Here is a 27,424-nt window from a genome sequence, read left to right on the forward strand (position 1 = left end):
GACAAAACCCAATTTGAAACATTTGCACCTTCCGCTGCACCCTGATTTGCAGCCACATTTGTTGAGTTCTTGGCAACTCTCTGCAAGTGGTGAATTGGCTGTCCAGAAGATTTGCCATTCTTCACCAAACCTCTTCCATCCCCAGTCAGCTGGGGTCGACGCCAAGTGACAAACAAAAATAAAGTTCCTTCAAATTGGCACAATTTTCTCAGACATAATGATAACAAGACAGACCTCTTCCACTTTCTGGCTGACAAGATTGCACAAATGACTGTGCCAAACATGGTTGTTGTAACCAAGGGACCAGATGTCTTGAGCACCTCTGAAACCAGTCTGGTTAGTCTAAACAAATGTTTCCATGAAGTAGCTGATACACAGATCTTTGTACATGCCAGGCATGCCACAGAGGAGGGTAGCAAAGCCATCCTGATCAAGGCCAATGATACTGACATTCTCGTCATAGGATTAAGCTTCTTTCCCTCACTTCAGGTCCTTGGTCTCCAGCAGCTGTGGGTTGCATTTGGTCATGGTCAGAGTCTAAGGTGGATTGGTGTACATGAACTGTACCGCTGTATTGGACCAGAAAAGACAAAAGGCGTTCTTTCATGCCTTTACTGGTTGCGATACGGTATCCGCCTTTCGCAATAAAGGCCAAAAAGTCTGCCTGGCAAACATGGGATATTTGCTCAGAGGTTTCTCCCATCTTCACCAAACTCAGCCAATATCCCATTGAACTTAATGAAGTTGACCTGAAGACACTGGAGTGGTTTGTGGTCCTTATGTATGATCGATCAAGCATAGCTGTTAGTGTGGATGAAGCTAGACTGGACATGTTTGCCCGAACCTCCAACAAGAGCAGCTCTGCTTCAACACACTAAACATGCTGCGTATCAGGCAGGCTGCATATGGGGTCAGTTCACCCAGCGTCAGCCAGAATAACAGAGTCCAGCTGACTGGGGATGGAAGAGGTTTGGTGAAGAATGGCAGATCTTCTGGACAGCCAATTCACCGCTTGCAGAGAGTTGCCAAGAACTCACCAAATGTGGCTGCAAATCAGGGTGCAGCGGAAGGTGCAAATGTTTCAAATTGGATTTTGTCTGCACAGCACTGTGCAGTTGCAAATGCGATTAAAACTATTTGGCAAAACACTCATCTTGGGAACATCTTGGGAGCATCTTCACATTTCATGTGTCTGAGTGAGGTATGGATACGGTTCATGGCACTTTTCATGCTTGTATGACGTCCTGATAGATCATTTCACTATCTGCTCCGCTAAGGTGGCGGCCATTTTGAAGAAAACGGTCGCCATCTTGGAATTTTTAGTGGCCAGCGCCCTTTTCCAGAAGAGGGTCCCTTAGAGAGCATTTGTGGCAAATGTCATGCTTGCATCACAAAGTGAACGATTCTTATGAAATTAGCTATTAATCTACTCCGACTATATGCTGTATCTCAAGATCCGTAATAGATACAGACATGTACTTGGTACCAAAACATCTTTATATTCAACTTCAATACATTTATGGGTCTTAAAATCAATGCAATTTGAGTTATAAAGGAAAAACAACATTTTTGGACGAACATCTTGGATTTCGGGGGCCGCCATCTTGAAATTTTGCTTGGCTACCGCTATTTTTGAAAAGAGTGGGATTCGAAGTGTATATGTACCAAGTTTCATGCTTGCATCACAAAGTGAACGATTCTTTTGAAATCACCCATTAATCTGCTTGGCTAATATTGTGTGATCAGATTCAGAATCATGGCAGCTTGGTTAGTGTTGCTGGCTTCATTGGAGGTAAATCAGCACTAGATGATAGGGCTGGCTGGGCAATATGGACACAATAAAATACCACAATATGTTTTACCAAATGCCACAATGCATTGTGAGCTTTTAGATCTGCTATTATTGAAAGTAGAAAATCAAAGATCAAGTTAGTATATTACATTATCAACCCTACTAGATTAATCTGGTCATCCATCATCATCTTGACACACACACACTCACACACACACACACACACACACACACACACACACACACACACACACACACACACACACACACACACACACACACACACACACACACACACACAATGCCTCAATATTGTCAAGGGGAACTAGTCCAGTATTAATGGTGCAGTTCCATCTACTCTAATCAGACACTATCGTCTGTGTAAAAACATGTACAGTATGTGGTTACTGTTTTCATACGGTTGTGTGTGTGCGTGTGCGTCTGTGCGTGCATGTGTGCAGTGTTTGTGTGTCAGTGCCTATGCACCTTGATTTAAAGGAGTAGTTCACCCCCAAAATGACTTTTTTTCTATTGATTTTGATATTGTCTGTTGGGTAAGCTTTATCTGCTATATATTCATTCATCATTTTCGGACGAGAGGCAAGAATTATGAGCGACGTTCTTGTTGGCAGGAGAAAAGAGGACATCTTGTGAATGATATCATCTCACTCGCACACGGACTCACACAAACATGCGCGCACACACAGACACGCGCACATTTGTATTACTATACTACAGTAGTACACACACACACACACACACACACACACACACACACACACACACACACACACACACACACACACACACACACACACACACACACATATGGGCATTTGTCACAGACTCCTGACGCCAGGAGGCAGCTCACACTGTAGTGGCAGAACAAAAGGTCATTTCTATAGAGAAAGATAACACCTCGTAGACACTCTACGGCAACGAGCCCTTTGTGAAAGCTGACCCACATGAACTAGTGAGAGTTCATTGGTTGTGCATGTGTGCGTGCATGGGTGTGTGTGTGTATGGGGTGGGGTGGGGTGGGGGTCTGAGATGCCTGGATGATCTGTCATCCTGCATGTTGTCCATGCTTTGGAGCTGGGTGTGATGTTCTGTCAGAGTCCCATCCAAACGTGCACTGTGAGTGTGAGAGCTGCATTTTGACAACGTGTGGTGCACACAGTGTGTGTGTGTGTGTGTGTGTGTGTGTGTGTGTGTGTGTGTGTGTGTGTGTGTGTGTGTGTGTGTGTGTGTGTGAGAGAATGTTCGTGCGTGCGTGTGTCTGCATAAACGTAGTGGACAAAATAAGCAACATGGAAAAGTTAATGAATACCGTAAATCACCAATTAGTAGCCCGGGCGTTTATTTCGCAAAATGGGGTCGGACCCCGGGCGCTTAAAAGGGACCAGGCGGCTATTGGTAACAGGCTGTTATTTATATTGGCACTGGCCAGCACTGGGCCATTATTTGGTTATTTTTTCTTTCTCAAACTATATAATAGGAAATGTTATATAATTATTATTATTATTATTATTATTGTAATACGGTAATTGTTATGAACACCCAGAAAATAGCACATTGCGATCTATTAGACCAAACCTCATTTAAAAAATATCAAGAGTGTATGAAAGCCTTTTAAAAATATATAGGTCTATATACTATATTTATACTAAGGGAATCTTTCTCCAAAATAATCAATTACCGCATGCCAGCAAAGACGCATCTAGTTAACGACCCAATTAGCGCAGAAGTCCTGCAGCTGCGGTGCTCAGACTGGACTCGCTGACGTGACCACTGAACAGCTCTGACATTAAAATATTATGGTATTGCATTATTATTAAGCCTTCTGCATTCCCCTTGAACCTCAAAATAATGGATTACTTCTTCAAAATGCGGACTGAAGAGGCAGCAGCAACAGTAGGTAATGATTTATTCTGATCCAGCTGGTCTTTATTGCCACTGGCCAGTCTTTCTCCATCACAATGTTTTGCCATTAAAGTAGGCCTACTCACGCAAACTTTGCATTGTAGCAACGTTTTAGACAGTAATGAATGATGGTCAGTGCGCACTGCTCAGAGAGCAGCTCCTTTTCTTTTTTTCCTCTCTCTTTTTTTGGTGTCCTTTGGCAATCTGTTCCCCGACGCACAGACAGTGCGTCCTCCTGTGCGTCATGGTAGCGCACCGCACTGTGTTGGGGACTATATACATTTGGCTTAGAAGTGTCTGTCCACAGGGCTGTGAACTTGTAGATTTGCTGTTTTCGGCGCACTACCGTCATGCAACATAAATGACCAGTTAAGTTAAATAAATAGCAAATAATACCAAACAACCAAACAAATAATAGCCCGGGCTCTTACATAAAACATAATAAGGATAATATTAATTGCAAATAACGGCCCAGGCGCTTATACAAACCATGCGCTTATTTGAAACAGGCGTTTATTGCGCAAAATGGGGTCAGACCCCGGGCGGATATATGGGACCCGGCGGCAGTTTGCCACCGGGCGATTAATTGGGGATTTACGGTAATAGAGTAGAATGTAATAATTGCATCCATTAATGGAGCGATGGCCAGATTGTAATGGTGGACGGAGGGATAGATTAATGAATGACAAGTAGCCTTCATGCATGCTTTGGTCAAAGCATAACAGTGAATGAAAATGGAGGGTTTGGCTTGGCTGACCGAGGACCGTACTTGTGAGTCGCTCATGTGTGTCCCTCTCGCTTTTGGAGCCAACATCCTCCTCCAGGATGTAGTGCAGTTACAATCTAGTTCAACTCTGTAGACTCATTGTTGTTGATTCTTTGTTGTTTGATTATTTGTTATATACCTTGTTGGAGGTAAATGTCCAGGAACGTGATAAGGATTACCGCGGTGCAGCGTAATCCTTATAGCATGGTAAACAGGTGCTGCGGCGTCCGCTGGTGAGCGAAAAAACTTCATATCCCATGATGCATCTCGAAATTTGCTGCTGCTGTCGACCCCTTCCCCTTCCTCATTGAGATCCATTCTATTTGGGTTTGGTAACATGGCTTTTTCTCTGTGTGTTTTCCCACATCGCTTGTTTGGTCAAGACGGCGCCATGTTCTATGGACTATATCTGACTCATGCATCGTCGCGCTTGAATTTTTTTCTTCTCTGTGTGAAAGACAAGACGTTGAACGGCCGTGAACGGGTGCCGGTGCGTGCACACCGCCACCGAAAATCTGGTAAAAACAATTGGAAAGATACATGGCAGTTAATCTACATTAGTTATGGCAAAACTATGGCAGCCCAAGTGTTAATCACAATCACATCTGTTTTTGACTATTATAATACACCATACCAATTCTCAGCACAAGCCTGACTTTTGTTGCAGTATATGGCGCAGCCTGGGTCTCCTGACAGCCCACTGGGTTACTGACTTCCTCCAAACCTCGCTCTCCTTGTCTCCTGACAACCCTCAGCCATATTATGACTAATAGTCCTCTGAACCAGACATGGTGTAATATGTCAAACTATTAGGCTGGTTCCTGTTCCCTTGCTGTCTTCACTGTAGCTTACCATACATCAAGTATGAACTCTTAGGACTGTTTTTACCCTCTCAAAGTTAAATGAACACCCAGGATTTTAACCGAACTGGGGATGATCCAGAACACATGGAGGATGAAACCATTTATACAGGATACAGATGGGGACTAAGGTGCGTGTGTGCGTGCATGCGTGCAGGGGTGTCGCACCAAATTCTGGGCCCTGGGTACAAGGATTCACTGCAGGCCCCCGCACAATTATTTTGTGCTTTTACTATTGAAAAATAGCAGATATACAAGCTCACAGCACAGCACCGAGTGCCGCGCTGAAAGCGTTGGGATCTTGTACATCTGCTATTTTTGAAAAATCTTGAAAATATCTTTCTAAAAAAATGTCTTTCTAAGGTTTTTTGAAAAAACTATGTTTCTATGTCAGTAGTGCTCAAACCTTTTCATGTGAAGGACCCCCAAAATTATATGTATTTGGCCATGGACCCTCATCTCAAAATATTTAGCTCCAGGGACCCCCCCCCCCTTGTGATGCCCCTGTGCGTGGTTACATTTCACAATGGGTGGAATTCATTCAATTTCTTCTTCACTGAGCTGCAGGAATGTTGAGGTGTTTTTGGATGTTGTTTTCTTCAGGAAATGAAAATCTCCAGACTTCCTGCATCAACAAAGTACAGAGTTACTTAAAGACGCTAGAGCAGGGGTCTTCAATGTTTTCAGGCCAAGTACCCCTTGAGAGAGAGATGAAGCAGGGACCCACCACAACCCATAGATACCATATATAGTTTCATCTTTTGACAGCACAATCATCAGTGAATTTTGGGTTCATGTAAATTTGTGTTTCCAGATATTTAACAACTTGAACCATCAATACTTAATAAACTTGACCTATCACTCTGTACTTAGTCTGCTCTTTTTCCCCTCTACACGAAACCTCTTTGCCAAATATAGCTGATCTACAAGCTCACAACGCGCTGCGAGGCGTTGAGGCTAGTGTTGCCCGATCCCGATCACGTGATCGGATCGGCCGCCGATATGGCCGTTTTTATAAGATCGGAGATCGGGGAAAAAAAATCGAAAAAAAAAAAAAAAAAAAAAAAAAAATTTCAATTTTTTTTTTTCTGGGAGTACTGAAAGTTACAGGTAAGGTGAATGCGATATGAAATGTAAGCTTACCATAATCACAGTAATCCTTAATCATTTTCAATCATATTCAAGGGCTTTTGGAGAAATGAGACAGAGCACTGCAGAGGGAAGGTGATTGTGTCAGACTCTGTGTACAGCTGGCAGCTGATGCCAATAAGTAGTAATTGGCCCCTTGCTAATGGATCAAAGGAAGGCAATTATGTCTCTCTGCACTGTCAACTAGCTCAGTGGTTCTCAACCTGTGGGTCGGGACCCCCAGGGGGGTCCTCAAATTATTTTGGGGGGGTCCCCAGATGATTAACTTAATGTGCAACATTGTTTTCTCTCTCAACAGTAAACAAATCAACATAAAGTTTAAGTGTATAGAGGGTATCTGCACATTTCGAAAGTGAAAAATTAAGGACTTTTTAATACCTCTAAAATGACAAATTAAACATTGGCCAAATTGTCAAATATTAAAGCCAGAAATTGTGAAAATAGCCGATCTACATGCTCACAACTCCTCGCGTTGCGAGGCGTTGTGAGCATGTAGATCTGCTATTTTCACAATAGAACCGTGTTATACAAAATATACTTCCTCAACTCTTCAGGGTCGGGGGTCCCCAGTTAAAATATGATTATTTTGGGGGTCACGGCCTGAAAAGGTTGAGAACCAAGTGATAGAATGAATAGAATTTTTTTTTCTTCTTAATGCCTTGCCAAAAGATCGGATCGGGAAAGATCGGGATCGAATCGGAAGCAATAATATTTGATCGGTATCGGATCGGGAGCAAAAAAACCCTGATCGGGGCATCTGCTATTTTTGGCTAAAGTTCTCAGAATATGGACGCTAGAGTTCAAGTGGTTAATATAGAAAAGGAGAAAAAAAGCTTCTATCACACAAAGATTTGGAGGACCCCCTGTAGTAACTCCGAGGACCCCCTAGCGGTCCCGGAACCCGTGTTGAAGACCCCTGCGCTAGAGGGATTTACTAAATGGCACAGTTGTGATGTCACTTGACTGTCTTCACAATGAATACTGACTGCGTGACCAGGATCATTAGTGCGTGTACTTCTACACGTGTACATTGTATGAAGGAGCATTAAAATACTTAAGAAAATGGCAGTTCATTTTATTCCTACTTCTACAGTATCAGTTGCTGCTTGCACTGTTGACCCCCACTGTGTTTTCAAAATCTAGAGATACAATATTTTCTCAATGAAATATTATATAAAAAAACAAATACTGTTGTAGCAACAGTGATCCATTCTGATATTGTAATGTCAGTGTGGCTTTGTCTGTGACAAAATGTTTCCACCTCAGCACAATGAACAGAACCTATTCCCAGGCAGCATACTGTAGTTCCCTAGCCTGGAATCCAGACTGATTCACAAAAAAGAAACGCTGAACGTAGCAATAAGTCTGGATTCCGGGCTAATCGCCCCCTCAACTCAACACTAATGTTCTAGACCGCTCTCTCCCTTGTTGTTGACACTTGTGACAGTGTGTTATGTCAGCTATGTCACCTATGCACTAAAAGTGATGTCATAGTTTATATTTGGCATACATTGAAATGGTTGTGGAATGTTCTGTCACAGTTAAAACTGTGCGCTGAATGTTCAGGTACAGTAAACTAAATCACCAACACATAAATGTTTCTAAGCAATTGTTCATTCAGGACATTCTCGTCAAGAAAAAAAGATATACATTTATTGCAATGATATTGCATTGGTGGTGTGTCTCTGGTCCATAAAGATAATGAGACATTAGAAGAACTATGTTCTATGTTGAACTATGTTCATATTATACATGATTGAACATATTGAAGACCTAAAGCTACTATGAAGGAGGCAGGGGAGGTGGAGGGACTTTGGGACTAATGAGCTGGCAATAGCGGTAACGAGAGATACGCTGAGCTTGCAGGATTCGGTCTGTACATTACATTAATTCAAACCAAAAATCCTGCCTTCCCAAACAAGCTCTCCATTCTAGATCAACAGTACAGCAGACATTTTGGCGCTCATGTGGGGGACCTGGGTTTGGATCCCAAGTAGGACATGACATGTTACAGATTGCAGCTTTAAGATGGGGAGTATGTTGGATGGTGAATGAACGTGGGACTAGTTCGACTGCGTAGTTGAACTATTAGATTGTGGGTCTAATTATGTGATTGGAGGGTGAATGAGCAGGGGTGATTCTGTGCCTGCCGGAACTACTGCTCTGACAGGCCTGCAGACAGAATGGGCTAGATTAGAACCTTCACTACTCCAGGGCTTTTTCATCAGATTGCTCAATCTGACATTGACTAATGGCCCATTTGATAGGCCTGGCTGTATCCATCCATCATGCAATATCAAGTGTTCTGTTAGAGCCAATGTACAGAAGGGTTGACTCAAGTGTCTTTCATCCCACGTACTGTAGCAGTCTAGCATTTGGGATAGTGTGTTTGGAGAAAGGAAAGATAAATTAAGTGATTAATAAAACGCATGCACGCACGCGCATGCACGCACACGCGCGCGCGCGCACACACACACACACACACACACACACACACACACACACACACACACACACACACACACACACACACACACCTTTTTACAGTAAAAAAAGAAGGTAAAAGAAGAAAGGCATTTTACTTTGTACGAAGAAGGAGACTTGAAGGACACTATGTTATACTGGTACATACCGTAAGTGATCATTATGGAACAGGGAGTGATCTACCTTCTTTATATTTTATCCTTGAGACATGTGTTGGCAAGCTGAGAGCTGAAGAAAAGTGTGGTGGTTTATTTATGAATTTACTTACACACTGTACAACACTTTTTCAGCATGGACCATTGTCATTTTCATATCTCCTTTAGTGAGAGGTTAGATCTGTTAACTGTATATGTGTATCTGATTCTACTGATGGACTTCTTATCTACCAAAGCTAACATAGTGGAATATTGTGGAAATGCACGCACGCACACATACAGTACATTTCTATGCACACTGTGTTGACCTGTATATGCCCATTATTTTCTTTATTTGGGGGGTAAAACCTATTCCCTTGCAATTGCCTAGTTGTTAACCAGAGCTAAACTGCCAGCTTTGAACAGGGTTGTGCCCAGTCTGCCCACATTGATGTTGTTTCCAAACGGGATATGCAGCTGTGGCATGCTGTGGTTGCAATAGAGCTGGGAAAGTAGCCCAGCGTTTCTCTCCTGTTGACCGATAAGCAGGTCGGTCCCCTGTGGAGGATGGTCTTTGTAGTTATATGTAGTTCACAGCAAGATGCTGAGAGGTCAAATGTCACGTCACCTCAGCGGGCATAACTAATCTGGTTGGCTGAACCAGGGGCATAAATTCCTCTGGGATGGAAGGTATAGAGCAGGGTTCCCCAATAGGCAGCCCACGGGCCATTTGCGGCCCGCGGGGGGCTACTGTCTGGCCCACACCAACCCCAGTAATAATGGTGGTATAAGAGCAGCAACAACACTTGTATATCGTCGTTGCAAATCTCCTATCTCCAAATTTTACGCTCTTTCGCAAATCATACAAGGCCGTCGCACAAAAGTAGTGAAAACAGCAGATCTACAAGCACACAACGCCTCGCACCGCGAGGCGTTGTGTGCTGTTTTCACTAGTTTAAATCATTTTTAAAATGATAACTTCAAAACGAACGGTTTTGGACATACACGATTTTCACCCGACAACGGCGAAAACTGTCGCTGGAGTAGTGGGAACACCACCGTTGCCCCCTGCAATGTTGTGGCCCTCGGCTTGGTACCCTAGACATAATTCGGCCCTTGGGGAAAACTACAGTATTTTCTGGACTATAAGGCGCACCTGACTATAAGGCGCACTGTCAATGAATGGTCTATTTTCAAACTGTTTTCATATATAAGGCGCACCTGACTATAAGGCGCACATAATAGACGCTACCGTTGCGTTATGCATCCAACAGATGGAGCTGTGCTAAAGGGAATGTCAATGTCAATGAATGATCCATATATAAGGCGCACTGGACTATAAGGCGCACTGTAGTTTTTTGAGAAAATTAAAGGCTTTTAAGTGCGCCTTATAGTCCGGAAAATACGGGTAATTGGGGAACCCTGGTATAGAGAGTATGGTCAGACTCTCAGCCAACCTGTGTGTCCATATTAATACTGCATTCCTCTGCAAGGTAGCCATGGGCTAGTAGACTGTATGAATGATACCAGTATAGCTTGCTGTATTCCATAGCTTTTACATGAAATCGGGTCTTTTTGAGCGGTGCTCCTGGAAGGAGCTAAGCTCCAACATCTAGCTTTGACCGTATACGCCCAGATTGTCCAAGCTTCGCTTAGAGTCAATGAAAATAACTCATAAATAGCACCGCTCACTTCACACTGGGTGTGATTTTCTTTAACTACTTTTCGCTACTGGTTGAAATTTCAGCCTACATTGAGTTAAATTTGTTCTGGTGTTTGTTTGGATGTTTGTGCCCTGAAGCAGCTAAAACAGTGATTAAAGTTAAGTGCAAATGCATGTAATGAATGGCATGTATTAGAATCTAATACATGCCATCATTACACAACCCAGTTAACACAACCCTGTTAAAATAATTAAAAGATGTGCAGCTGCTTGGACCAAGCAGCTGCAAATCTTTTAATTATTTTCCTTGTGATAAAGGGGCAGAGAGGACAACATGAGAAATGACTGACTCTTTGTTCCTGATTTCTCTCCTCAGATCGCGAGGACCAATCAATCCTTTGCACGTGAGTACTTTACTGTGGACACACATCCACACTTTCACTCATCTTCTTTATTACTCTTCAATCACTCAAGTGGACGGACGGACACACACACACACACACACACACACACACACACACACACACACACACACACACACACACACACTACAGTATGTCTATAAGTATACTTTAGAAACTCACCCTTGGACTGCTCACATTTTTCACATCGCCTGTTATAGCGCCTCCAGGAGGCAGGTTTTTGTGATTTTTTTTATTACTCCTACAGATTGTGTCCAAACATCACGCAAATAGCTACACATTATCTCTATAGGCTTGTCTTGTGATCAAGACGAATCTGACAGATTCCACCCTGATTGGCTAAGATTGCCTTCCAAAGTTTGCAGGAGTGGCCCGTTTTGAACTAGCCTGGAAACCAATTAGCTGTTTTCGGTTCGAAAGTAGGTCTAAGTATAAACAGGGCTTGTAGCAACTCATAATGTAATAACGGCTCATAATGTAATAAGGGCTCATAATGTAATAAGAAAAATGTAATAAAAACTCATAATGTAATAATCAGCTCATAATGTAATAAAAAAACGAGCGCATAACGTAATAATGGATTTTTCAATAATGTAATAATGTAATAATGTGTTACATTAAGAACCTCCACATAGGAGGCTCATAATGTAATAAAACTTCATAATGTAATAATGTATTTTTTATTACATTATGAGCTGATTATTACATTATGAGCTTTCATTACATTTTAATTATTACATTATGCACTTGTTTTTTATTACATTATGAGCTGATTATTACATTATGAGTTTTTATTACGTGTTTTTATTACATTATGAGCCCTTATTACATTATGAGTTGCTACACACCCTGCCAACTTTGTTGATGAAGAATGGAGCAACTATCTGCTAAACATGCAGCAAATGAATACATATGGGGATCATTTAACTGTACAAAGAGCATCCACAATGTTCAACATACAGTTTCTGATTGTATCGACACTGGGTGTTGATGCAACATCGATAATATCCCCATGTGGTCAGTATGACAACAGTCATTGCTAGTTCTGGGCCACTTTGCCGAGGGTCATGGGGACCATGTAAGCCTGATAGACCAGTCACACACTTGATTCAAAGAGTCTTGGAAGCAGAGGAGAGCGCACCACTTCCATCTGTCCAGACTTAGGGCCAGAGTGAGGGCCTTACGGCGAGAGTGAGGGCCAGATTTAGGGCCCCCCCCCCCCCCCCCCCCCCCCGCGTGCGCTGGTGATCTGTGGTAGCCGCTGGTGCACAAACACACACGGCCACTTAGACATAGATAGGAATGGATAATGTCATTATGAGGACATACACACACACACACACACACACACACACACACACACACACACACACACACACACACACACACACACACACCACCTCTCACTTCAAACTTGGTTTGATTTTTTTCCCCTTCTCCACTAGCATACACTATCAGGTAGCTACAATTTCGACAGTCCAGTAACTAAGCCCTGGCTTCTCTATCCCACAAAAACATAAATCAAACAGGTACAAATAGTGTAGAATATGCCCGAAGATGGTGTATAAAAAAACCAGACACGTCCATACATTAGCACATTATAGTAGGGTGACCATATTTTCAGCCGCTCAAACCGGGACGCGAACTACTGTTGCCTAAAACCGGGACCCTAAAAGCAATGCGCACGTTATCGTGCACGCGTGCCCATTCTCCAACATTTGTGCAAGCGCACAATACACCGCAGGGTTGCAAACAGGCAGTGAGTGATTGACAAACAGCATCAGCGTTGAATTCAGATGTGCTATGAATTTGTACACGTTTTCTGATTGGTTAGGTGAGCATGTTTTCGTGAAAAGAACATGATAAATGTCTATGCAACCACTGAAAGCAGATACTATTATTGGCGCGCTGGGACAATTCTTTAGTGAATGTTGAAAACCGGTACATATTAGTGTTTTAGAGATATTTGTCAGGACACCAGGACATGCAGCTTGAAAACAAACATTCCCGGCCAAACCAGGACGTCTGGTCACCCTACTTAATAGTGTGGTCTCAGTTGTTATATGAGATACATGAAGGTGCAAATAAGCAGAAAAGCTTACTAGGATCTCCCTTTAGTTGACCTTGTACCAGTGAACTGTACTGTCATGAACCTTTTCCTATGCAAACTTCTAATTAAAAATCAATCAATCAGGGATAGATAGCACCTTAACTCTGCAGCTGCACTGAGGCGCTCCAACACAATAGTGCACCAGTTCTTTTAGAGTTGTGCATACTAGTATCCACCTATAACGTTTCTTCAAAACCCTTAAGTGCTACCAGTCATTACAGACAGCAATGTTAGCTTAGCTTAGCTTAGCTCATGTGAATATCTTTTGTTAACAGTTGATCCTCTGGTGCCCCCCTGTGGTTGTTGATGCCCTGTGCTTCAGTACGGCCATGGGCCAGAGTGAGGGACGAGTCAGGGCCAGAGTGAGGTACCGAGTCAGGGCCAGAGTGAGGGCTAGACTTAGGGCCAGAGTGAGGGACAGATCGAAGTGGTGCGCTCTCCTCTGCTTCCTGGACTCTTTGAATCAAGTGTGTGACTGGTCCATCAAGGCTTACATAATGGTCCCCATGACCTTCGGCAAAGTGACCAAGAACTAGCAATGGCAGACTGTCACCATACTGATCACATGGGGTTATTATCGATGTTGCATCAACACCCAGTGTTGATACTATGGGGCGGCATAGCTCAGGGGTAGAGAAACCGTTATTAGAGCACGAAGGGTTCCCGAAGGGTTCCCAGTTCGAATCCGGGCTCCCCCTGAGTTAATGTCGAAGAGTCCTTGGGCAAGACTCTGAACCCCTAATTGCTCCCGGTGAGCAGGTTGGTGCCTTGCATGGTTTCCTCCACCACCGGTGTATGAATGTGTGCGTGAATGGGTGAATGTAATCTCTGTAAAGTGCTTTGGATAAAAGCGCTATATAAATGCACCATTTACCATTTACAATCACAAACTGTATGTTGAACATTGTGGATGCTCTTTGTACAGTTAAATGATCCCCATATGTATTCATTTGCTGCATGTTTAGCAGATAGTTGCTCCATTATTCATCAACAAAGTTGGCAGGGTGTGTAGCAACTCATAATGTAATACGGGCTCATAATGTAATAAAAACATGTAATAAAAACTCATAATGTAATAATCAGCTCATAATGTAATAAAAAAACGAGCGCATAATGTAATAATTAAAATGTAATAAAAGCTCATAATGTAATAATCAGCTCATAATGTAATAAAAATACATTATTACATTATGAAGTTTTATTACATTATGAGCCTCCTATGTGGAGGTTCTTAATGTAACACATTATTACATTATTACATTATTGAAAAATCCATTATTACGTTATGCGCTTGTTTTTTTATTACATTATGAGCTGATTATTACATTATGAGTTTTTATTACATTTTTCTTATTACATTATGAGCCGTTATTACATTATGAGCCGTTATTACATTATGAGTTGCTAGGGCTTTACAGTCCTTGAGCTCTCTTTTCTTTTCTAATGCACCTGATACTGAACAAGAAGTGTGTTGAGCTCAGTTGAGCTGATGACTGGGTTTAATTTGTGGTTGACCAACACTTTATCCAGATTAAACATCTCTACAATCATCCTCATTTGAACTGTCTTAGATTAGCTTGTTTGAGGTTGTCTTGCCACAGTGAGCCACCCTTAATCCTGAGACAGCCTGTTATTTCTCCTCTTTCTAGCCTTCATGTTTCCCCTCACTCTGGCTCACTTGGCAGGCTCCTCTCATCCTGCAGAGTGGCACTTAAAGACTTGTTTCAAAAAGCTTCTTGTGGAAGTCGGGCTTTGCGGCGACTTGAACCAGTGCTGTGACTTGAACCAGTGCTGTGGGAGTTATGAGTGTGGTTTGGTGCCCTGCCTAAAGTCCTCCATGGGCCATGGAGGGCCATGGCAGTGAGTAATTAAGAAGTACTAGCTTTCTGAGACTGTCTGAAGTCTTGCTGTAACCAGTGAATAGAGGTGTTGCATAATCTTCCACACATTTCAGAAATCTTCAGAAAACTACACCCCCTGTTGGTTGCGACCGTAGGTCGCAGTTACTTGCACACTATCCAAACCTCCACCGGCTGTCCCTCCGTCACTCCGTCACTCCCTCTGTCACACGTCACACGTCACACTTTTGCCCTGCTCATATCTCTGCAACCGTTGCCCCGATCCATGCCAGATTTTGCACACACACTCCTTGCCTGCCAAACTACAACCTCCAAGGACCCCCGGAGTTTCGGGGACCCCCAGGTCCCTGGGGGACCCCCAGGTGTAAAAAATTACCAAATGTGCAAAAATGACCAAATGACCACCCCAACGGGGCTGCTCTCTCTGTGTCACACACACACACACACACACACACACACACACACACACACACACACACACACACACACACACACACACACACACACACACACACTCTCTCTCTCTCTCAAACATAATGTGTGACCTGCCAAGTGGCAAGGAATGTTGCCACTGTCCTCTCTCTCTCACTCACACACACACACACACACACACACACACACACACACACACACACACACACACACACACACACACACACACACACACACACACACACACACACACACACACACACACACACACACACACACCCCTTCACACCAGGGAGTCCAGGAAGGATGAGCCTCCATGCTTAAATAAACAGACCTGGGTCCACTATCAAGATCTGCCTGTGGGTGTGTCTACTTTTAGCAGGAGAGCTTGCATCTTGCATGCTAGTATTGGCATTTCTCCCAATCTGGCTGATTTTTAAAAAACACATTTTTGGACACTGCTCCTACAGAATTTGCCCTAAAATCACACAAACCACTACACAGTATCTCTACAGTCACCCTGCTCCTACAGATTTTGCCCTAAAATCATGCACACCAGTACACAGTATCTCTACAGTCATGTAATCACAACGCATCTGTCCCATCTAGCGCCACCATCAGGACGATTTTGCACAAACTACTTTTTGGCCTATTTATGGAGATAAGCGACCAACGGTCGCTTATCTCCCGATTAGGGAGTCTTACTGGTATACAGAGTACCACATCTTTTGTTGTTACTGAGTAGGCGTTGAAGGTCATGTTGTCTGGAGCAGTGGTTCTCAAAGTCGGGTCCGGGGACCCACAGCGGTCCCTAAGGGGGTTCCAGGGGGTCCCCAGCAACCGGCTGTCCCTCCGTCACTCCGTCACTCCCTCTGTCACACGTCACACGTCACACTTTTGCCCTGCTCATATCTCTGCAACCGTTGCCCCGATCCATGCCAGATTTTGCACACACACTCCTTGCCTGCCAAACTACAACCTCCAAGGACCCCCGGAGTTTCGGGGACCCCCAGGTCCCTGGGGGACCCCCAGGTGTAAAAAATTACCAAATGTGCAAAAATGACCAAATGACCACCCCAACGGGGCTGCTCTCTCTGTGTCACACACACACACACACACACACACACACACACACACACACACACACACACACACACACACACACACACACACACACACACACTCTCTCTCTCTCTCAAACATAATGTGTGACCTGCCAAGTGGCAAGGAATGTTGCCACTGTCCTCTCTCTCTCACTCACACACACACACACACACACACACACACACACACACACACACACACACACACACACACACACACACACACACACACACACACACACACACACACACACACACACACACACACACACACACACACACACACCCCTTCACACCAGGGAGTCCAGGAAGGATGAGCCTCCATGCTTAAATAAACAGACCTGGGTCCACTATCAAGATCTGCCTGTGGGTGTGTCTACTTTTAGCAGGAGAGCTTGCATCTTGCATGCTAGTATTGGCATTTCTCCCAATCTGGCTGATTTTTAAAAAACACATTTTTGGACACTGCTCCTACAGAATTTGCCCTAAAATCACACAAACCACTACACAGTATCTCTACAGTCACCCTGCTCCTACAGATTTTGCCCTAAAATCATGCACACCAGTACACAGTATCTCTACAGTCATGTAATCACAACGCATCTGTCCCATCTAGCGCCACCATCAGGACGATTTTGCACAAACTACTTTTTGGCCTATTTATGGAGATAAGCGACCAACGGTCGCTTATCTCCCGATTAGGGAGTCTTACTGGTATACAGAGTACCACATCTTTTGTTGTTACTGAGTAGGCGTTGAAGGTCATGTTGTCTGGAGCAGTGGTTCTCAAAGTCGGGTCCGGGGACCCACAGCGGTCCCTAAGGGGGTTCCAGGGGGTCCCCAGCAAAAGTAGTTAACGTAGCATCACAACAATTTTTACCACTTTATCCATTAGCAAATCTACAAGCTCACAGCACGTTCGAAAATGTGTGTGCCAAAAACATCAATTTGGGGGGTACTTGACATGAAAACGTTTGAGAACCACTGGTCTAGAGGAGCCAACACTTCTCTGATAAGAACGGGTTGGTTGCTTAGCCGCTGTCCATTCAGGCAGACAGTCAAACAGCATCTAATAAAGGTTGTCACGTAAAAGTCTAGCCTGAGAAAAGAACAGGGAGTGGCCTGCGAGACAGCAGACCTGTAGAATCTCTCAGTAGAGAGTCAAAAAACTCAAAGTGGACACTGTGACACAAGATACACATACTGTGAGATAAAAGAAGCTAGATGGATGTGAAAATGACAGAATCCCAGAAACCGATTGAAACTAATAAATAAAAGTGTGAACTCTCTGACCCAAATACCTGCACCCCCTATGGCACAGGTTCTCAAAGTGGGGTCCGGGTACCCCCAAGGATACTTGTTAATATACCATAAAAATTAGTTTAATCACTTCAGCCGTAGAATACAGTATTATCGGGTCCTACTAATTGCACCAAAATACCCAAAAGTACACAAAAGTACACAAAACTACCCAAAAGTATACCCCAAAGTACCCAAAAGTATACCCAAAAGTACACAAAACTACCCCAAAGTACCCAAAAGTACCCGAAAGTATACCAAAAAGTACACAAAACTACCAAAAGTACACAAAACTACCCCAAACTACCCAAAAGTATACCCAAAAGTACACAAAACTACCCCAAACTACACAAAAGTACACAAAAGTAGGCAGGGACCAGCACCCAGGGGGTCCCTGGTGGCCGACCCACCACCGGGGCCCACCACGGACCCCCACGGACCCCAGCGGCGCTGGAAAATGCAAATGGAAAATAAGCAAATTTAGCCGATCTACAAGCTACGTACTGCTCCACTCCACATGCCGTGGCTTGGCCGGGGAGGGGTCCGCGGACCCCCGCTCCTCAGGGGGGGTCCCCGGGGGTCCCTCGCCGCGGACGCTCTACCGGGGCCCCACGGAGCCCCTCGTGGACCCCCGCTGCGGTCCCATGGCACCTAGACCGGCCGGAAGGGGTCTCTGGACCAAAAATTACACAAAAGTACACAAAACTACCCAAAAGTATACACAAAAGTACACAACAGTACACAAAACTACCCAAAAGTACACAAAAGTACACAAAACTACCCAAAAGTACACAAAACTACCCCAAAGTACCCAAAAGTATACCCAAAAGTACACAAAAGTACACAAAACTACCCCAGACTACCCAAAAGTATACACAAAAGTACACAAAACTACCGCAAACTACACAAAAGTTCACAAAAGTAGGCAGGGGCCAGCACCCAGGGGGTCCCTGGTGGCCGACCCACCACCGGGGCCCACCACGGACCCCCACGGACCCCCACGGACCCCAACGGCGCTGGAAAAAGCAAATGGAAAAATAAGCAAATTTAGCCGATCTACAAGCTACGTACTGCTCCACTCCACATGCCGTGGCTTGGCCGGGAGGGGTCCCCGCTCCTCAGGGGGGGGGGGGGGGGGGGCGGGGGTAATATTCTTTTAAACATTTTAACAACACAAATCTTGTATCGGGTCCCTGGCACACAATCTTTTCAAATGGGGTTCCGTGGCTAAATACAATACATTTGGGGTCCTTGACATGAAATAGTTTTAGAACTACTGCCCTATATGAGAATTACTAGATAGAAGTACAACACTTTCCAAAGTTCTATTCTCCATGCTTGTACTAAGCTACGTTATGAAGACATCAATGCTACACTAGAATAAGTGAAGTTGTCAACTGTTAACAGACATGACCTACAGTACTATACTACACAGACCCAGGTCCTGTGTTCCTCAACAGTCCCATAGAGTGCTAGAGCAGGACCTAAAACAGCATTGCAATATGTGCAGTGGTGCTAATAGCCAGCTAGTCTAAAGCCACTGGTATGTGTCTGTGTGTGTCGCTGGATGGCTCTGAATCCCAAGCCGCCAGGCTGCTGGGTTCTGGGTTCTGGGACCTGACTGTGGGACATGCGGACAGCCCTGCCTGAACACAACTATCATTAGAGCTGATCCAAAAGCAGAGCCTGGAAACCCTGGAGACATGCCCAGAGAACCGCAGGGCCCTGCAGTTAAAAAAGCCATGACGGACAAATAGATGGATGAAGAAAACAAACAACAGCAAATAGGCTGATCCTAACTTGCTCTCTCTAGCTTGCTTGCTTGCCTCCCCTGGTTCTCCGTCTTTGTCCATTGTTCCCCAGAGGTTCCGTAAAGCATTCTGAAACTGACCCGATGACATGATGGTTTGTCTAAAAGTTATTTTGGTTAGGGCTTTCACAGTTTTTATTATAGTAGTTTTGCTGGGCCTGTGCGTTGCAAACATTGTGGGTGTTCAATTCCTGACATGCTGGCTGCGTCTGGTAACTGAAGGCTGGAGATTTATGATTTGTGTAATTGTTCCCTGGAAATGATGAGCAAAGCAGAACTGATATGATTTTATGACGTTGTTTTGGGAGCAGTGTAGAGGGCTTGTTTGTTTTCACTCCCTCCCTCGCTCCCCGAGTCATTCACAGACACACTCACACACAAATGACTAAAACAAGACAACCTAGACATGCTCTCTGTCATTCAAACACAGAAACATAGTAAACACACACACAAATGATTAACACAAAACAACGTAGTTGATACACATGGCCCATCACCTTTCACTTGATAGGTACGGTATGTTTGTTCTAGCATTTTTAGCTCCCCACTGGCAGACGGTGACATACATACCCAGTGGTGGAAAAAGTACTCACATTTTTTACTTAAGTAAAAGTATCAATACTAAAGTTTTCAAATACATGCAGTGGAGTAAAAGTACTATGGATGAATCTGAGATGTTGTGGAGTAGAAGTAAAAGTACTGGAAATTGGAAGTACTCAATTAAAGTACAAATATGTCAGTCACTCACTCACTGAGTGACACTCTCAGTGTTTGTGTCATTACTGTCTCTATCCTTTCAGAGGTGAATCAGGAGCTGGCAAGACAGAGAACACCAAAAAGGTCATCCAGTACCTGGCCCACGTCGCCTCCTCTCACAAAGGACGCAAAGGAGACCACAACATTCCTGTGAGCACTCCCTCTGTACCACTCTCCTCTCCTCTCCTCTCCTTTCTTCCACCACATTCCTTATAGCAGGGGTCTTCAACAGGGGGTCCGGGACCCCTAGGGGGTCCTCCAAATCTTTGTGTGATTTATATTAACCACTTGAACCCTAGTGTCCCTATTCTGAGAACCTTAGCCAAAAATATTTATTTTATTTTTGGTAAAGAGGTTTGGCGTACAGGGGAAAAAGAGCAGACTACGTACATTGTGAAAGGTCAACTTTATTAAGCATTGACAGTTCAAGTGGTTAAATATCTGAAAACACAAATTGACATAAATCAAAAACACACTGATGATTGTGCTGTCAAACAATGAAACTACAGTATATGGAATCTATGAAGGTTGTGGGGGGGGTCCCTGCTTCATCTCTCTCCCAACTAAGGGGTCCTTGGCCTGAAAAGGTTGAAGACCCCTGCCTTATAGAGAAGAAAAACACCTTATATGTTCTGTTTCTTCTCCCATCTGACATTTTATAAGAAGTTGATTCCTTGGACCTGTATCTGTTTCCGTGACATTTCACATTATCTTGATGTTCATATTTAGTTATTTAAAGGCCTGTTGTAAACAAGTACTTGTATGACTCAGCAGAACTAAGGGCACACCAAACCTTTGTAATCAGTCTTAATATAACACAATCTCTGCTCTCTTCCAAAGTCACATGTTACCCATTCTATGATGGCATTATGGTAGCAGGCTAACGTTAGACTAATGTTAGCTACAGTATTGGACTGCTTGTTGCTTGTGTCTGACACAAGCGCTTCAAGTTTTAACACTTGCATTTGTTTATCCATAACAAACAGCCCGAATCTCCAAAAGCATTCAAGCTACAGGCAAGTGTTTCTCCCGCTTTCTAAAAAACATGTTCACCATGTTTCTGTTGTGTGTGTATGAGTGCGCGCGTGCGTGCGTGCGTGCGCGCGTGCGTGCGTGCGCGCGTGCGTGCGTGCGTGTGTCTGTGTGCTTGCATGCCCACCCATTCTTATGCCCACCCAATATTCATTATTACATAAAAGTGGTATTAAAGTACAGTACACAGTGAAATGTATCCATTTGTAACTCTTGAGAATGGTCAAATGTTACAACTGTACACTCTCAGAGTTACATTACTGACCATGCATTGGCTGCATGTGGTTACTTGCCTGTCTACAGCCTCCATCACCTGAGAATACACCCATTATTTGATGGGGAGAGGAGGGACTGTGAAATCAGTGTGAAAACCCATCAAACCATAGCGGTACAGAACATCTCTCCCCAGCTGTAGTTTTCTTTTACGGAGGCAAAAAAATAAATCTAATTGAAAAGGGCTGATTCTGTACTTATATAACGACCATAACTTTTTGCAGGGTCATTACATTATCCAGCTAAATTGAAATAAATCTGTGGCAGTTTAACAAGTTCTTCATCTGTGCATGCTTTCCATTTGTGTGGTGGTGAGTGAGATAGATTGCATGCTGTAACTTTAGGAACACTTTCTCTAAATATTGATGTCCCCCCCTGGACGTTATTACTAATAAAACTGAGAATTTCCTTGTCCTTCAATATGCGTGTGGCAAGGCAATAACAGGACACTGGGGATGGTGTATGTATGTACAGTACGAGGTCGTGCACATGGGCGCGTGCACGCATCCGCCTGGGTGACAGCCTGGGTTAGCATTTATGTACGGTATAATGGGCCTTAGGGCCTGTCCTCACCTGGATTCTGAGAATTGAATCCTTGTGAGTATGAGAATTGGAGATGACCATCAATAACATATGCTGCATGTATTTCAACTAGCTTGATTCATGATCGACTGCTCCACTACATGACTATGAATGTCAGCTCTACTATTCCCTGCTTAGCCTGCTGCTGCTGAGGGTTCTAAGGAATAAAACCCTGATATTTACAGGTCTTCCGGCCTTTCTGTTTGATTTATCGGGCAGCAATTCTTCACTTAACCCCTATATACATTGACCGGGGTTTCCCGGGCCTCCTACTTTTCTCCCTCCAAATATAGTAATCACAACAGTTGTGAGACATTATGGTTAAAACGGATGCTTTATACAGTAGAAGCTGTGCATATAGATAGATGAAACAAAGGTAGGTTGGTATTTCGTTTAGTTTGATTATTCTACTGTGTAGAGGTCCTAGTATTAAAAAATTACCAATTTCTACACAGAGTTTGGTTAGTATCTGAGGTGCTGGCAGTGTCTCTCTCCTCTTCAGTTAGGCTGACTGTGCACATCGTACAGAGTGGGGAGTGAGAGAGAGATATACTGTAGATAATCTAGATATATCGATATGGGGGAGAGGGCAAGAGAGGGAGAACGAGTGGTTAAGGCAAAGCAGTAAAGCAGATGAGCTGAGGCCGGACATTCATTAGTCTGGACTCAGCCCCTGTGCAGGGAGGCTTATGAGTCTCATGGGGACAAAACACAGACAGGAACGTATGTTTATCCCACAGTGGATACACTGATCTGTGTATTACATTCTGCATTATTTGCCTAGAGGGAGAGAGGAGATGTTATGACAGAGAGGGACCTACAAGATACATTGAGGAAGATAAACTAGCAGTGGAGAGATTGTTCCCAGACCATGTCTCATTCTCTCCCAGTGGATATGGGTTTAACTGAAGGTCTCCTTCATCCATCCAGACAGATGGGACGATGAGGATACATTATAATAATGAAGCTCACCTCATCACCTGTGCAGAAAGAGCAGGGGAATAACATTTATTTTATTTTGGCAATCACTGACTCTGTTACTACTACTGTAAGCACCTTGATTTAGGAGGTAGTTAGTTCTGCTGAATAATGGCTATGTCACCAGTTAGTTAGCCTGGCAAGCCAACCTCATACTGTGCATTCACTCACTCGTTCCTTGCCACAAATTATGAGTCTGGACTTTGGCCTGTGGGCAGCTTGAAAAGTGGGGAGTACTTGCCTTGACAGACAGACTCCTGATGCCATTACAGTGCGCTAGAGCGCTCCTCTCTGACTCACTCATTCTGATACAAGGATACAACATAAACTAGCGTAGCAGCCAGGCTTACTCACTAAAAGTATAACTTTACTTATTGCTTGATGTTTTATAAATGTTTGAAACATTGCTTGATGTTTTATCGTTTCAGCGTTAACTGTTACACTTGTTGCATCGAGAGCAGCCATTGTTGTTTTGAAAATGCAGCAGCATGTATTCTACGTCACCATCTACACATGGACCAATCAGGGGAAGCTTTTCACTTGTTGTGCGGACAGCAGTTGAAACGCAGACACTGATTGGCCCCGATCGTTTTCTGATTTCTCATACTCGCTGCCTATAGGCCGAAGTCCAGACCTGATACTTGGGAAGGAATGAGCACAGTATCAGGTCTGGCTTGCTTGCCAGGCTACCTGTTAGTAGCCCCAGCCAAACCTATTGCTATTTAGCTGGTGGTTGGGTGTTGATTTCCCACTTTGTCCAATCCAATATATAACCTTCAAAATGCATGGATATTTAACCAACCATATTATATTTCCAGACCAAAATTATTTAATCATATTTACTTCAGTGTGATCTATGGCTGGCCATCTATAAAGCCTCAGCAATTGAAACTGCTGGAGCAGTTAACATGTAGATGGGATTCAGCCTGCTTGCTAGGTTAAGCGTTTTGTTTTTCTCACTCCGCTTTACAGTCTAGAAAGCCTCCAATATCTCCGTGCCCAAACGAGTGAAAACCACTTTTGATTGGTCTGTGGAGGGACAGGACCAGTGTTGTCCAATGCAGGCAAGTCACTTCCTGACTTGCCTACTTAATAGAAATACAAGTCCAATGGACCCTGGCCAGACTGAGAAGTGAAGTGAGAAAAACACGAACGTAGCGAATCAGGCAGGATCCCAGGCTAGCTAACATGGCTTTACACCCTCTCCATTTAACACTGTTACAATAATGCTATGTATTGAACTAAAATAAAATGTTATTATAGCCCAATATCACAAATGATGTCCCAAAGGGCTCCACATACAGAACAATATTAAAAGCAACAATAATAAAAGCATACATCATACATACCGCCCATAATACATAACCAGTAAGTAAACATCAGTGCAATGTAAATACAGTAAATACATACAGTACATACTGTACACACACACTGTACGCACATACTGAACGTCCATACTGAACGTGCATACTGTACAACGTATGTCTTTCAGTCCATAGTGTAGCATGTTGAGTACAGTATGTGTGAGTTCTACATGGATCTGTATGTTCTTCTGTCCCTGTCTCCCTCTATGCCCTTGTCTTTAATGCTGAGCTAAGGGTTTTAGTGAGTAGTAACCCAGGGCCAGGTTTGGGTGATGGATGGGCAATGTCAGTCAGGGAAGCTCACCTTCAGCATCTACTCTTTCCCTTTCTCAATCTATATCTTTCTTGACTCTTTCACTCCTGGCGAGTTGGCTGCAGAGAATGGAGATTGCAGTGGTGGGACAGACCTCAGTACTGGCATACTAATTTAAGCCCCTTTTCGACTGCAGTTTTAGCACCACACCACACCACACTACACCACACCACACCACACCACATACAAATATCTACATTTTCCATTACACAAAAGTACCCCTATCAGTAAGAAACAAATTGACCCTTTTAACTGTGATTATAATACATAATACATTTGTATTACAACTATCCTAATTATAATGCACTATAATGGATTATAACTGTGATTATAATACATTATAAAGTATTAATGTATTACTATGATAATTATAATATACTATAATAGATTATAATAGTGGTTATAACACAATAGAATCTATTATCATGTATTACAACTATATCCTGGTCGTCTAAATGAAAACCCAGTGAGTGATCAGTCATTATGATGTGTTTGGCCCTGTGTGGCCTAGCTCAGACCTACTCTAGAGTGGATACTTTTTAGTACCCCGTTTAGTACCACTTTCACACCACTCTACCCAGGACCTTGTAGTGGAAAACCTCACACAAGTGGGCGGTGTGGTGTGGAGTGGTGTGGAGTTGGGACAGTGGAAAAGGGGCTTTTGTGTCTCTTTCTCTCTCGCACTCTCTTCCTCACTCTTGCTTTCTCTGTCTCTATTTTAACTCCCTCTCCCTCCCATCTTCTTTGCCCCTCTTGTCCTTACTGACCCACATGGACTCTATTTGGGTCAATGTGTACACTCTGAGTTAAGTGAACGCTTAGGGTTTTGCAGTGTAGGCTATGTACTGTAGGACTGAGGCTGTCCCACATTTCTGTGGTGCTGGCCTGGCACTGACTACCCCAGAGCATCATCCATCCATCCATCCATCCATCCATCCATCCATCCATCCATCCATCCATCCAGATAGTAGAGAAACGTTCTGTCTCCCTGGGGGTCCACAGAGCCCAGGCCCCAGTGGACAGTCCTTGAGTCAAATCAGGGTGGAGTTCTGCAGTGTCGGTGGTGGTGGCAGCAGCGGCAGCAGCACCAGGGTCTATTTCTGTACCGCTGGTACCCTGCCAGCCCAGCCCTGCGCCCTGGAAAGAGATTGTGTGTTTGTGTGTGTGTGTGTGTGTGCGTGTATGTGCGCGCGCGCATGTTCGTGTGCAGTGGTGGAAAAAGTACTCAAATGTTTTACTTATGTAAAAGTATCAATACTGCAATATAGAAATACACAGAATTAAAAATGTACTCGAGTAAAAGCACAAAAGTATTGGCATCAATAAGTACGGGGAAGACCACCCATTTTCAATATTGAACTATGTCATTAATATACCTTAGAGGAGTTGTGTGGAAATAGAAAAAAAGTTCCCGCTCTTCTGTGTTGCTTAGAACTGGAGGATTGATTTTGAGGTTTGTATTGTAAAGTACAACTTGATGACATCACACATTGTACTTTACAATACAAACCCCAAAGTGCGTGTGCGCCTGGCCGCCTGCGCGTGCGTGCGTGCGTGCGTGCGTGCGTGCGTGCGTGCGTGCGTGTATGTGTGGAGGGATGGGAAGTTGCACAGGCCCACTGGAATTTCCCGACCACTCGACAGGGTTTGACATTTTGGGAATCAGCCACCACCCCTGTCACAGTGGCAGGTTTTTTGTTTTCCGGAAGTCTAGGGTGTATCATTGCCACCACAGGAATGTGTAGGCTAAGGGAAGAGCCTCTCGCTCATCAACCACAAACGTCCCCACTTTCAGTGGCACAAACTGGGATGTGTTGAAACATCATTAGTGGCTTCACAACTTTTATGAAACGGTTACGTTGCTTTGGCCCCTGCAACTTGTCAAACGTTACAAAAAAACTAAGAAAAAGTACACTATACTGTGCTGCAAGTGTACACTGTACAGTGTAAATGAACAGAACAATGATTAACCGTTCTCCACCTGCTTGATTGGTTCAGTGTCTTGCCCACATTTCAATACTTTCAACTTGTCAGATTGTGTATGTTTTGTCAGAGATGGACAGATCAGTCATAAGTACTTGGTATAATAACTGTTTTGGTATAATAACTGTTTCTTAGCTCTGTGTGTCTCTCTCTCCACAGGGTGAGTTGGAACGCCAGCTCCTACAAGCCAATCCTATCCTCGAGTCCTTTGGCAACGCCAAAACGGTGAAAAATGACAATTCGTCACGCTTTGTGAGTTTACTCTTCTGTTTAAATGATTATGGTCTTGTCTTGGTTTGCATAGGCAGAGATAGTGCTGAGTAGAGGCTCCCATTCC

General features: G+C 43.8%; 1 protein-coding gene across 1 annotated transcript in view; it reads left to right on the forward strand.

Moving 5' to 3' along the window:
• LOC308282558 (myosin-10-like) overlaps positions 1-27,424 on the forward strand; it is a 112,383-nt gene that overhangs the window by 47,525 nt on the left and 37,434 nt on the right. The window contains exons 4-6 of the mRNA XM_080722938.1: positions 11,148-11,175; positions 20,607-20,727; positions 27,232-27,339. Coding sequence (XP_080579064.1) covers positions 11,148-11,175; positions 20,607-20,727; positions 27,232-27,339 — 257 coding nt within the window. The remainder of the gene's footprint in view (positions 1-11,147; positions 11,176-20,606; positions 20,728-27,231; positions 27,340-27,424) is intronic.

This window comes from Nannobrachium achirus (genome assembly GCF_963921795.1).
Source record: "Nannobrachium achirus genome assembly, chromosome: 4".
Lineage (NCBI taxonomy): Eukaryota > Metazoa > Chordata > Actinopteri > Myctophiformes > Myctophidae > Nannobrachium > Nannobrachium achirus.